The 13,961-nt window shown below is 47.3% G+C and overlaps 1 protein-coding gene across 4 annotated transcripts in view; it reads right to left on the bottom strand.

Annotated features, from left to right (window-relative positions):
- The window catches only part of LOC141920772 (uncharacterized), a 61,445-nt gene extending 48,220 nt beyond the window's left edge, over positions 1–13,225 (bottom strand). For 3 of the 4 annotated variants that reach the window (XM_074818102.1, XM_074818103.1, XM_074818104.1), the window contains exon 1: positions 12,664–13,225. In XM_074818102.1, the coding sequence (XP_074674203.1) occupies positions 12,664–12,768 (105 nt within the window). In that variant the 5' untranslated portion in view covers positions 12,769–13,225. Of the gene's footprint in view, positions 1–5,520; positions 5,590–12,663 lie in introns of those variants that run through there. The other variant, XM_074818105.1, reaches the window with a different exon arrangement.
- Positions 13,226–13,961: the final 736 nt, after the last annotated feature.

Below are 13,961 nucleotides of genomic sequence, written 5' to 3'. Positions count from 1 at the left end.
ACAGAACAGTAAGGACCCAAGTGGTGGGTGGGCTGGGAAGAGGTGCATGTGTAGTCTTCTTACTGTTTTAAATCTTCTCCCTCATGCTTCTGTAATTCCATAGACAAATTAATACATGTGTTTTGAACATACTGTTTGCATGGCAAAATTATGTTTATCTACTGTCTACAGCTCCTGGAAAGAAGTTCAACTGTGACCAAACGTGACTAGAAATACAGAGATGACAGGGCACTGCCCTAGGCTTGAGGATCCTCTTTCAAAAGTGAAGTGAATCAGAGGACTCTAATGCAGAGAAAAGTACAGTGGGGCTGGCTTCAGCACTGGGAAGGGGCACGAAGAGGCTGATCAAAACACCATTCAGGCTCTGTACTCTCTCATCTGTCCCACATCAGTTCTCTTGCAGCAGTCTGCATCAAACCTCCTTTTCTAAATCTCCCCCTGCTCTTCCCAAGGCCAAGCGAGATGATTTTTCAGGGGAAGACTAAAGATAGAAACACTGAGGGCTTTCACAAAACAAAAAAACCAGCAAGTCCTGATGCTTCACCACTGCTCTAGGGAAGTCTGGTATACAACACCAACAAGCCTATGGTACATGAACACATGGACTCCATAGTCACCAGAAACAACAGCCATCTAGATGTTCTCCAATAGCCAGGAACTGAATGCAGCTGATGCCTACAATTGAAACTATGGGTCTGTTCTCAAAAGCTCTGGGCAAATATTGTTAGAAGAGCAAAACCAAGATCATTCTTTTAAAATCCATTCAAGATAAACCTCCAAAAGGCAGTACATGCAAAGAGACTAGAACAGACTCAGTTCTACCCAGCAGAGACCAATGGTATAGGCACCCACATATATGCATACATTCCTCCCACCAGCCAAACTTCTGTGACAACAGAAGACACAAAAGGAATGCTACCAGCTTAACAAAAAAAAAAAAAAAAAGAGAAAGAAAGAGACTTTAAAAAGCCTCCTAGGCACAAAACACCCAGACTCTGGTCCTTAGTACCCAAAATACTCCAAATCTGAGAGAACTCCATTCAGTTAATTTATCCTCAAAGCCACTATGAGAACCAGAATCTCTTTGTATAACCATAGCCACAGTCATGCTTGGGGCCACGATTTCACAGGGTATGATGTTAGAAATCACAGATAGAACAAAGTCACCACAGCCCTCACTCAGCAGGTGGCTGGGGGCTGGTAACAAAGGTGATACCACTGAAGTAGAGCCTTTAATCCTCCAATTTCCTCCTTGCCTTCTCAGACCACTATATGTTACAAAATAAGACTGCTTCTGCAGTATGGGAGCCAGAGGAATGCTGCAGCTCCATGCTGCGATATGTATAATCCTTTCTGGTAGCAAGAATTTTTACAAAATTCTCAAACTATCCCTATGTTGTTAGCTTAAGAGGCTGGTTAAGGTTTATAGCTCTTACTATAGTGACAGAAACCATACACTCCTCCAACTTCACTTCTACCTGCAAGTGAAGTTTCAGGATGTGCCACTTCCTAGTAAGTCTCCAGCAAATCTCCTACTCTTCTTCCACCACTCAGTTTCTGCCCCCTACAAATACCCAGCACAGCCTGGCCTCAGCTGGCAGTCACCTGCATGTGATGGACCCACACAACAAGTTTCTCACCAGCTCTGTTATTCTACTCATGGCTTTGCTGATGTGATAACAGGTTATGGCTAACTCATATCCAAGTTTCAAGGATTCTCTTGGAAAACTAGCATTCACCTGTTAACTTTCTCATCCTATGCAGGGAGATAGTATTTTACACACATAGTTCAGAAGGGAATTAGCAAAGAAAAAAAGTGGTTAAAGTATCAAGAAGCACCCATCAGAAAGAAGCAGCAATCTACAAAACAGTTGTGCTGCAAAGAGATCCCTTTGCAAAGAATGTCAGCTCCTCTGACAACTCACAGCATGGAGCCCTGGCATTCCCCTGGCTTGTACCCTGCAGGAGAAGTGTTATTCAGCAGTACTGACACCACAAAGCACAGCAGTCCAGAAAGACAAGAAGGAGTCTGAAGGATTAAAGACCTTCAGACCTTCATTATGGGGCCTCATCCACCCTGCATTAAGATACAGTGACTTCACTCCATCTGTAACTTAGAGCCCATTTGCTGCTGAACCTCAGCTCCAAACAAAGTCAGATTAAAAGCAGCACTGTTTATCACAGGCTGACAACCCTCTCAGACACAAGGGGAAAACAATACAAGGGACACCTAGAACTGGAGAGGCACCTATAGCATAGCTAATCTTATCTGTAATGCATATACTGGGAGAGAGGAGGATGGGAGATGGCTGCTCACACCAGCATCAACCATTCCTGCTTTGGCCACAAGGATTTAAATACACCCCTCCTCACTCACACCCCATCTCCACTGGCCTAGCTCAGTTATTACATTGCTGTGATGAGAAGAGGTCCCTTTACACTGGCCAGCTTCTCTGACAGTTTACAGCAACCCCAGCGTTGCATGGGTCCCCTCCACCAGGGAAGTACAGCTGACAGCAGCTGACATAAACAACACATCTGGTAACAGTTTTTCCATTCCCTCCTCAAAAGACCCAAAGAGAGCAACTGTCATTGCCCGGAGATACTTCATTAGCCAAGGAGAAGCTGCCTGTGTTGGGAGACCTCACTCAACACTCACCTCTGTTCAGCCATAAAGAACTACGTTAGCCAGATTTGCAAACACAGGGAACAATGCCTTACAGTCAGGCTGGAAAATGCATTTGGAGCACATGAGACATTTCAGGCTTCTCCTCCTCTAAAAATCCCACATTAACCCTTCCAAGTGCAAGCAAACACAAGCTGTTTCATCTCTGTGGATTTATACCAAACTTCTTGTGTTTTGTCACGAAGCAAGCCAGTAATATAGGATAATCCTTCAAGACCAGCTCTTTGATCCATCTGGTCAGGCATCTTTAAAGAGGACCGTGTAAAAACCTGCAATGGCTCTCACTGCACCAAATCCTTTCCTGGTAGGCATTGTGTGATTCCAAGTGGTTCCTAATTGGGAGAATCTGGCCAAAGGGGTGGCCTCTTCACCCTACACATGGAGGGATGGGCTAGAGATAAGTGGCATAAAGACAGAATTTGAATGTTTACTCTCTCCTCCAATACACAAGACAAAGTACAGAATTAAATTAGTAAGAGGCAGGTTCTAAACAAACAACAGTGACCCTTCAGCAACATGTAGCTAAGGTGTGAAACAGGATGTTCTGGATGCAAAGACCTAACAGATTTGGTGGGTGGTGGAAGTGGAGGGGTTTAGGTGAAAGAAGTCCATTAGGCTACTAATGCACACACAGCAGTTCTGTCTCAAGAAGTTCAAGACCAAAATATGTGCTGTTCTTAGTCTCCCCTAGATGCCCACCTCTGGTGCCTACAGGAGACAGGATACTGGGGAAAACAGACTGTAGGTCTAACAGAATGGGTGCTCTTAAGCCCCATTCATGGAAGCAAGCCCCACAGCACATGCATTTACTTGCAATGTCACAACACAAGGGGATGCACAGAACAAAACCCAACAGTGTTCTTGCAGATCCAACTCACCTCACTACTGAGCTACTGATAGCTACTGAGACAGCATCCAAGCCCCACATACTAAATTGGCACCCCCATGTACCATTTCAGGAGCAAGACAGGGGAAAAGTTGCATTGCACTGCAGTCTTCTGCAAAATACCACTGAGGGGTTTCCCAAGACTTGTTCTGTCCAAGCCAGAATAAAGGGCTTTCTATGAACAAAAATATATACAGGGAAGCTGATGATTTTTTAAGCCTCTAAATTATTTCACTTCATATGCTCCACACCAAATACCACTGGTCTCTTCTGTTAATTAGTCTTTGGCCAAAGAACTTTTATTTCTTCAGAATAATCAACTCCTAGGAATAAAGAAAAAATTATAAAAAAATAAACCCACACACAAAAACAGTCTGGCTGCAGACAACTGTCTGGAACAACCACTTGGCTTTCTGTGTAATAACTGGGTGACAGGATATGGAAGGATTATTTTATATTTTCCCAGCTTACATCCAGACACACTCTCAGCAAACTGGGAGATCTAGCTGCCTGTCTGGCACCTTTCCTCAAGATGGGAAACTCCCCATTCAACCAAAGGAAATTTTCTTCTCATCTTATGCCCATATAGAGCTTGGCAGATTGTGGCCTCTGATGCCAAGTAAGAACACCAGTTAAATAAAAAATAGCCTGCAACATGGAAACAATGTGACCCCATTAGGAAAGAGTAAGAGGAGAGAGATTTCTGAACAAAATGATGTGAGGGGATAGGATCTTTATGCCATCAGCAACTTGAATTCTGTGATCTCCTTGAAATCAGTGGCTCAAAACCAGGTTTGTAGACCAGTCAAATCAATTAATCAGCTACCCAAGGCCAATCAATAGTTCATTCCCTAGAAGTGTCAGAAACCAAGGCCTGCCTACTCTCACTGTGGACATTAATGAACACTGAGGTATCCGGGAGTACTTTATCCAGGCATCTCCTGTCCTTTCATAAATCTAAATTCAGATAAGGACCGTCTACCTTGCAGTCAGGCAACAAGCCTCAGGACAATCCATCTCTGAAATGGGAGACATGACTAACAAAATCCTCCTCAGGACACCTAGGCTCAGGCATTGGTTTCCTCTTTTTCTCAGAAGATGTTTCTAGCCCGAACTCTTAGGTCTTCTCATACGGGCTGATGCTGGAACAAGGGTTGGGAGGGGATCCCAGTCAAAGCTGTAAAGGGCTTCTCTCAGGTGTGTTTGCTGGGTACAACGACCAACCATCCCAGTCATGCCAGTCCCACGTGATGGCAGCTCATTTGAGGAAGACAGTCCATAGCCTCACAGTCTACCATGCCTGAAGAACACCTCCCCACCACGTCTCCTCACTGCCAACACTCATTTAGAAGGTGCATGCCAGTGAGGCACAGGCATCGATCTCTGTTCCCAGCACCACAGCTCAAGCCTTGGCAAGCTGAAAGAGCTCTGCAGCAGGACTTTGTTTCTACAGGGAGCCTGGATGGTGGGCTGACTGGCTAAGAGTGCTGGAGGAGGAGAGGGCTGGAAACAGACTCACCCACACCAGCTGCTTGCAAAGCTGATGGTCACTCACATAAACGTCTTTGGGCTTTTAGCTCCTGCCACCCCCAGATGACATTCTGCCATGCTAATCCAGGACAACTAGGAAGACCCAAATATTTGGATTACTGAACATGCAGCTATGTGGCAGGTTGGTGAAAATCTTCCAAGCAAGATACTTTCTTACATCCAGGTCCATCAGGAAGTTTTCATAAAAGTCCACAGTACTTCACCCTCCATGAAGCCATCAAGGCTGGACGAGAGAAGCAACCATGTGAGCTCTTCACATGATTTACCCACACAAGGGTACTCTGTTGCAGCATCTCCATTATGCTAGGGCTGTCTCAAAGAGAGAACAGCAGAAGTTCACCTGGTCAAGCACTTGGTGTGCTGCAGTAATTACAGAGGAGGAAGAGAGACTACTCACCATGTAAGATCCATTCCCTCTGCCTCAGCCAGCTCCTGAGATGCCTCAGCCTCAAAATGCCTGTCCTACAACTGAACAATGCAGTATGATTTATATACAGAGATACACATGGAGGCCAGGTCAATGTCCAAACAGACCAGACCACAGCAGGGAGGTGGTTATAATGGGTCTGAAAAGCAAGAAGGACATAGCAAGAGAGGGAAGAAATGCCCAGCAGCACCCTGAGCTGTCCACCCCCAAGGAGTGACCAAGCTGGTCCAGAAGAAGCTTTCTTTGAACCATGCTTCGCCTGTGTACCGTGTCCCCACAGCTTGGATAGGCCTGTGCCCAGACTGGCACAGAGACAGCTCTGCAAAGGGTACACTGGGCCATATGTCCTTTACATCCACTTTTAGGCCTGGGTCCCAGCAGAGTTCGTACTGCACAGAGAATGCCTTCTGTGCAGATAAAGGTCACAATTAATTGGCTTTTCTCTAAATCTTTGCCTGGGTGTTCACACTGAGTAGTTGTGGGTGGTGCTGCTGCAAGAACAGCTTAGCTGGCTGACTCTGCTGGTCAACGGTGGCAACAGGACAAACAGGCTCTGCCCACAGCCACGCACAACAGTTACTGCAGCAGAAAACAGCCCTGAGTGCACACATACCTGGGATGCTGGTTGCTAGGAAGAGTTGGGTCACCTAACAACCCAAATCCACTGAACCAGAGAAGAGGGGCTACAGATAAATGCATGTGGGTAGGTGGTGTTGGTGCTGCCTACACTGCAGGTGGGAGTGCATTTCCCACTGAAAAGAGAATACAGTCCTTGGTTCCCATAATAAGGCATCCCAAAACCACTTCTGTGACCCCAGGCATACCCCAGGAACAGTCAGAGAAGCTGGCCAGACTGGCACGCCACAACAGAGCAGTGCCCTGCCACACCACTCCAGAGAGATGTCCTAAGTGGATGCTTTTTACTTTAAAAAAAAAGGTGAATGCACTGTTTTGCAAGAGCCATACTTAAAATAAATTATGACCTGGGTCTCCTTTCTATTTTTACTTCAAATATAAGCTATTTTCCTGCTCAGAAAAACTTTCAGCATCCCAAACAGTGCAACATAAATTCAAGAGCTGTAAGATGGTGCATGACTGCAGGAAATGAAGTAGAACTGCACTGTCCAGCAAAGCAAAATGGATTAATCTTTTTTCACTGAAATGCAAAAGTTAAATACATAGTATTACATTTTCAAACTTCAATTTTTCATTCAAATAAAAATAAAGAATTGGGAAATACAAGGAAGAGTAATGAGATTTCTTCATGACACTAGAGGGTTGATTTTATTTATTTTTTTTTTAATCTAGCCCATATTTTCCTGTCAGTCATAAAGAAGGCCAGTTGAAAAGATGTCTTGCTGAACTATCCCACTGTCAACGAACTTCATGCTGTATTTGCAGTATCTGCAATTTGTCTGAAGTCACACTCTCTGGAATTAAGTCATTACAAGAGATTATGAGTGCTGGATGTCTGCACAGGAAACATGACAATTCTTGAAGATTCAGACCTTAGAAGCCAAGTAGAAAGAATTGCAAACCTATTATTTTACAGCGCCTCAGGCAGAAGTCTCAAAAACTTCAGGCTCCTGAGTGGCTGGGATTGCCTGTTCTATTCTTTGCCTTGCTAAGTATCTATCACAGCATTTCTAACCCACTAAGTAGGTTTACTCCAAATTATCACAAGCCTAACTTCAGGCATATTCATAGATTCTCCAATAGCCAAAATTGTGCTTACACACTTACATTTATGCAGATGCTTGTGCCCCTCCTAAGTGAGATTAAGACAAACCAGAAGCATCTATTAACAGGTGTTAATAGGAGGAAAAGCAAAGCTTCAATGTAAAAAAACCAGCTGTATTCCAGAAAGCCAACTGTACCCTGGGCTGCATCAAAAGAAGCGTGACCAGCAGGTCAAGGGACGTGATTCTTCTCCTCTACTCCCCTCTCGTGAGACCCCACCTGGAGTAAGTACTGTGTCTAGCTCTGGGGCTCCCAACATAGAAAGGACATGGACCTGTTGGAACAAGTCCAGAGGAGGCCATGAAGATGGTCAGTGGGCTGGAGCACCTCCCTTATGAGGACAGGCTGAGAGAGTGGGGTTGTTCAGCCTAGAGAAGAGAAGGCTCTAGGGAGACCTTTTAAATGGCCTTCCAGTACCTAAAGGGGGCTACAGGAAAGATGGGGAGGGACTCTTATCAGGGAGTGTAGTGATAGGACAAGGGGTAATGGCTTTAAACTGAAGGAGAGTAGATTCAGATTAGATGTAAGGAAGGAGAGTGGTAAGACACTGGAACAGGTTGCCCAGAGAAGCTGTGGATGACCCCTTGCTGGAAGTGTTCAAGGCCAGGTTGGACAAGGCTTTGAGCAATCTGATCTAGTGGAAGGTGTCCCTGCCCATGGCAGGGGGGTTGGAACTAGATCATCTTTAAGATCCCTTCCAAATCAAACCAGTCGATGACTCTATGAAAACAGAGTCCTCCAGTCCTAGAGGAATGAACCTGTTTGGTGGGATGTGCTGAAAAAAACATGGAGAGAAAACCTTCATAGACCACAGGAGACTAATGAAGATAAATTTTCACTGTGTGAAGTTGTCTTCAGCCAGCCTGGAGACCTGTGGCTGGCTGAGCACATGATAAGAAGTCAACCCAAAGAAAGAAGGAAATTAATCTCATCATTCATACAAAGCATGAGCCCTTACATAGATCTTTGAAAGCACACCCACTGTGCATCAATAATAACAATGCTACTTCACTCTTTATTGGTTTGAGGAGAAAAAAAATTTAAATAACACACTCCTGGCTCTGCACAATAACCAGCTACTGCTGGGACAGTGACTCAGAAGTCACTTCCTGCAAGCCCGAGGTTCACTTTGCACAGCCTACTGAATCCCCTTCATATAGGAAGGACCAGGATGATTCCTGGTTGCTCATCAGGGCCGGCCAGCCAGACTGGAGTCTCATAGCTGATTCCAGATGCAGATGCCAGTAGAAAATAACTGACATGACTTGCTGGTCCCCAGCGCTATGTATGCACACGTACAACCCGCAAGGGTACATGAAGAGAGCTGACATGGTGGCTTTGTTAGTGCCTAGTCCACAGTTCCCTTATAAGCAAGCATAAGGCTAAAATTACATAGCAGAGAAATGCAGTTCTCTGTCACCAGAACAGCTCACATATGACTTCATTTTGTTGATCGACATTAAGGAAACTACAAACATATCTTAATTATCTCTACCCAGGACAAAAAGGAATATGCCAAGTAAGTAATTTAACAACTTTTGTGGATCAGAACATCAATTGTATCACCTCCAAAGTTGTTTGTGTCAACAGCAAAGTAGGAATGGAATTGCCACCCTTAAAGCGCTCAGTTTTCTTCAGCTACGTGTTCCAGCCAGTTAATTTTTTAACACACCACAATCCAACTGTTTCATTCTGATAACACCTAGGGCCACTAATTAAGGACTTAGTTTGACTGGCAATGCACAGACTTGTTCCAACCAGATGCTCCCTGCCCCAAGGAGCTTGCTTGCAAGCAAAGCTTAGAAAATAGACACCTACACTTTAGCCACTACACAAATATGCAAGGGCACAGAAGTTGAAGAGGGATTTGGAAGAAATGCATTTGTGTGAGAAACCTCTACCCCAGGTTGCAGGGATGAACAAGACATTTAATTTGTAGAAAGCTCACTGCATCAGTTGGAGAGTACTTCTAAGGGCTCAGTATCAGTACTTCATCACATAAACCCACATGCAATCCCAGGATATGCATTTTAAAAGCTCCTTGAACAATTTGACTTACAGTTCAGGAACAGCTTCTCAGGGCTAGCAGTCCAAAACTATGAAAGAAAATAATAAAAAACTGTACTAGACCAATACTGGACAACCAACAAACTCAGGCCTTGAATTACAGGCCTCTCTCACTTTCCTTATCTGAAGCATTTCACTGCAGTATGGGACACTTCTCACTCTTCTCTCCTGTCCCACAAAGTCTGCTCTGGAACAGACCCAGTTGCCAGCTGTTATCAAAGATGAGCCCTAACCTGTAAAGTCAGATCTGCTTTTGGCTCTCAATTTCTAACAGCCAGCCAAAAACTGGAGGTTCCTGAATCTGACCTAATCTCTAGCAAATAACAGCAGACCATTGAAGCAAGAGGTGGAACAGGCTGAGACACAAGGCTCCAATTCACAATCCTTTCTTGGATTTAGCTGCAGCGGCTAAAGGACTCTAAGCCAATGCACTGGACTATGAACCACAACAGCTCAGGAGCAGACATGCTGCCACTTAGCTGCCCTCGCTACAGGGGCACAAGTGTCCTGTGCGGAGACAGTAAGGTCAGCAGGACCAGTCTTCCAGGGCTAAGGGTTGAAATTTGAACCCTAACCACCACACTTTGCAGCCCAGCTACCCTTACTAGAAACTGCTGGCAGCACACACTAACCCAACAGCAGGTGAAATGGCCGTCAGTCAATCCCTCCCTCCCCATTATGGTGACTTCTGGTGAAAGGGCAATAAAGGAACACCAACTTCCTCAACACCACCAGCACAGACCAGCAGGCCTCTTGAGTCAAAACCCTCTGAGCAGCCTTAACTATCAGCTGCCTGAAGACCAATTTTAGTAAGGAAAAAGAAAAGTCCATTACATCAACACCCAAAGCTTGCATATCTCCTGGTTTCACTTAACAGGAGGCAATGGCAGCCTCTCAGCTTCCCCAAGTAGGGGAAGACCTATCACAGCCACACTAAACCAATTCAGAACACATGGTACCAAAATGAGATCTTTACAGTGGGCAGAAATTTAATCCTGAAAAGATTCCCAGAGCTTGGATGACAATCCAAGGTTGGTCAAATCTCCCAAGTTTACAAAAATGAGTTGACAATTTACTCAAGGACAGTCTCCCAGGACTTCATCTAATGATAATAATGTTGCAAGCTAGAAACGTAACAGCAACTTGCTTTCCCTTGAATTTGGGAACTTCCAACAAAGGCGATAAAGTGCAAAAGCAAGTGGGTAATGAAGGAAAAGAGCAGCTAAGCACACTGTTTAAAACTCAGAAGGCTCTTCGTTTGGGCAACAGATGCAGATGGTTCTTATTCTATCCAAATTAGTTGCTCATTCTCCACTTACACTACTACAGACCTGATTTTATGCTCACACCTAACTTTTCACAAGGTTTCAGCGACAGCAGCCTGGACCTTTTAAATAATGCATGTACCATATATGCCAGAATAGGTACAGACCTGCACAGACACAGACCAACGTGAGGAAGTTGAGAAGGCAGAAGTCCGGTCCGCGCCTGGCAGCCCCACATAATCTGAGGGCAGTAGAGGGAGATGGTACAGGACACTTGGCTTCGTCACAGGGCCCATGCACAGTGAAGCCATGGGAAGCTCCCACACCGCTCACCACTTGGGACACCTATCTCCTGTCCACACCTGTGAGGAGCTCTGGCGCAACACCTAAGACAGAGCACTGCATGCTCAGTTAAGCAATTAGTATGCTGGTACAAGGCTCAACCAAGACCAGGCAGCTGCACATGGTCCCCAAAGGCCTACAAAATATATATAAACCCAGAGTTTAAAAGTCTGGCTTTCTGCCCATACACATGTATAACCAGTCATTGTACCACTCCCCACAGTAGGCTGCAGCAATACCTCTGACTGTCTATGCATTAGCCTTGCAAGAAACAGTGCAAGCTTAAGTCACTCTTCTATGTTGAGCCTGCAAAAATGCAGACCACCTGTTTGCAGCATGAAACCTTGGCACTAATATGAACAAAATGGCTGCAGATACCCACTCCTGCAGGTTTTCCTGCATGCCCCCAAGCATCCTGAAGGCTGTATACACCCCTGAGAGCTCTTTCCAAAGATTCTCACCATTTCACAACCTGAGGCTCCAAGAGACAAACAATAAAGCTAAAAGAGGCTAATCACAGCCACAAGGCCCCAAAACAGTGTTCAAAAGAAATCCCTCACTGCCTCTGCAGAGAGATTCTGCACTGAATCAGTCCACTACAACCTAAAGCACTGTCCTTATTTTATTTCCAAAAATAAAATCTAAGCCTGCCTGTCCCAAGAACCACAGAATGTGCAATCCCCGCAGGAAGAAGTACACGGACACAGCAAACTTTGAGGAAACATCAGCACTGCTTCTTAACAAAGTTGCCATTAGCCTGTCCAGAGTGACTGCGCAGAAGTGCAGCCACACGGCAATCCGCCTCTGTGTAACACATACAAAAGACTCCGCTAGAGTCTGGTATACAGATCCCCAGCCCCCAACTTGGGCAATGAGGGCTGCTACTTTTCCCAGATCCCTTCTTTGATTTTGGGCCAGGCACTATACTTCCTGCACTACTGATGCCAATCCAGAGTAACTCTGCTGATTTCAGGGGGTATCCCTTGGTTCACAACACTTTCACCAAATCAGGATCTGGTAATTTTTTGTAACTCACTCATCACGACTCCATTTTTATCCCATTGCATATGGCTCAAATATTCTTTCTTGCATTTGGTAAGAAGGGCTTAGATATTCCTTCCTTATCCGGAATTGGTGGTCCTCATTTTTCTTTTGAACACTAAGAAAGGATGTAAGCAGTGTCTGGAAAGCCATGGGTCAATACAGTGAGACAGACTGCAAACTTCAGCTCAGATTCTGGCCTTCAGGACCAGAAGGGAGAGAAATGCAAATAACAAGCTGAAAGGCATTTTAGGCAAATCATGTTTGTACAGTACCTAGCACAGTGGGGTTCTAGCCTGGCAAGGGCTGGGAGACTACAGATTGCACACATCCAAAGGTAACTACACAGACAAGCAAATGCCTATGTATTTAAATGTGAACCCCGTTAAAAGCAAATATTTCTAAGTAACAGACAGCTACATCTGCCTTTATCCACCTCTCCACACTACCTGTTGAATTGTGCAGGGTAACTCCAAGAGCAAAGGAACAGGACTTCAGTAACAAGAATACTGCCTAGGCCAGTTCCTACTGAGCACACTGGCTGAGAGGAAGCTGGCCCAGCATAATAAACACTCCAAGTTACTCGCTTCCCAAGGCCCCGTTATTAGCCACCTGAAGGGTGTAAAAAAACAAACGAAACAAAACCGGTCGTTCTTACCTTTAGCTGGAAAGGCTGAATTTCGTTCAAACTCTGGTTCCTGAGCTTTTTGGTGAGGATCTTCAGCATGGTACAAATCCGAGGAGCCAAGAAAGGGTTAAGCATACACACACGCACGCATCTACATCTGCCGAGCCGCCGCTGCTACGCTTGGAGGAGCTCCGCAGAGCTTGCATGCAGCACCCCCAGGTACGCCGCGGCGGGGGGCGGGGGGGAGGCTCCGGACAGCCCGCCTCCAGCTGTGCCCCTCTCTCCTCCGCACTCCGTGCTACAGCCCTCCGTGGAGAGAGGGAGAGGGACTCCCCTTCCAAAGCCTAAAGGGAAAAATAAATACCAAACTTCCTTTGCTTTCCGCCCCCTCCCCGGTTACGCTTCAGAAAGGAGGGAGGTACCAGCTGGCAGCGTGCTGCGAGGGACAAGAGACGTTCAGCGCAGAGTGTTTATTAAGGGACGGCAGAGCTCCCTAGCCGAGGCCCCGGGCTCCGCTCATGGCAGCGCTCCCGCTGCCCCCGTCAGCCCCAGGCGGGCATCACGCCCCGGGCCCCCGCACCGCACCGCACCACCCCACTCCGCACCGGGGCCCCGCACCCGGGCCCGCGACGGGAAACTTGTAACAAACGGCGCGGCCGCCGCGGCGCCCATTGGCCGGACGGGGCGGGACGGGGCGGGGCGGGGCGGGGCCGCCGCTTAAAGGGGCCGCGCCGGCGTGAGTGCTGCTGCTGCTCCTCCGGCCCAGAGCCTGCCCCGGGGAGCGGTAGCTGACCCCAGCCCGCCATGGTGTCGCCGGTGGCCCCTTCTTCCCCGGGTCCCCGGCCTGGGCGGGCTCTGCTGGGGACGCGGCAGGCTGAGAGCTGCCTGTGCTGTACCTCGTGCTGGCTCCCAGCCTGGCCAGGAGGGCCAGGGGATGCCGTGACCTGCCTGTGCCGTCCCCCGGTTCGGCACCCGGATCCCTGGGGCGGGCCGGCGTGCCCCATGGCGAGTCCCCTGAGCCGCCCAGGGAGCTGGCCAAGGGTTTACAGCGGCGGGGAAGCTTCCCCCCCGCCTTGCCTCACGGCAGACGGCACCGGGTCCCGCTGCGCCAGCTGCCCGCAGGCACAAGCACGGTGCTCCGGCCCCACGGCCCGGCCTCCAGCCCCTCCCCGGCCAAACGGCCCCTAAAGTTACCAGGGACCGGGCGGTTCGCTCCGAGCCCGCGGGAAGCCACCGGCACGTTTGCCAGCAGCGACAACAAAGGGCTTTCAGCCACTGCCAACTCCATGCCAGTGCTAAACTCCCTGTGTCTAGGTGAAAGGTCCCTT

The sequence above is a fragment of the Strix aluco genome, chromosome 3 (assembly GCF_031877795.1).
Source record: "Strix aluco isolate bStrAlu1 chromosome 3, bStrAlu1.hap1, whole genome shotgun sequence".
Lineage (NCBI taxonomy): Eukaryota > Metazoa > Chordata > Aves > Strigiformes > Strigidae > Strix > Strix aluco.
Note: the sequence above shows the minus strand (reverse complement) of the source record. Positions and strands in the feature narration are given on the sequence as shown.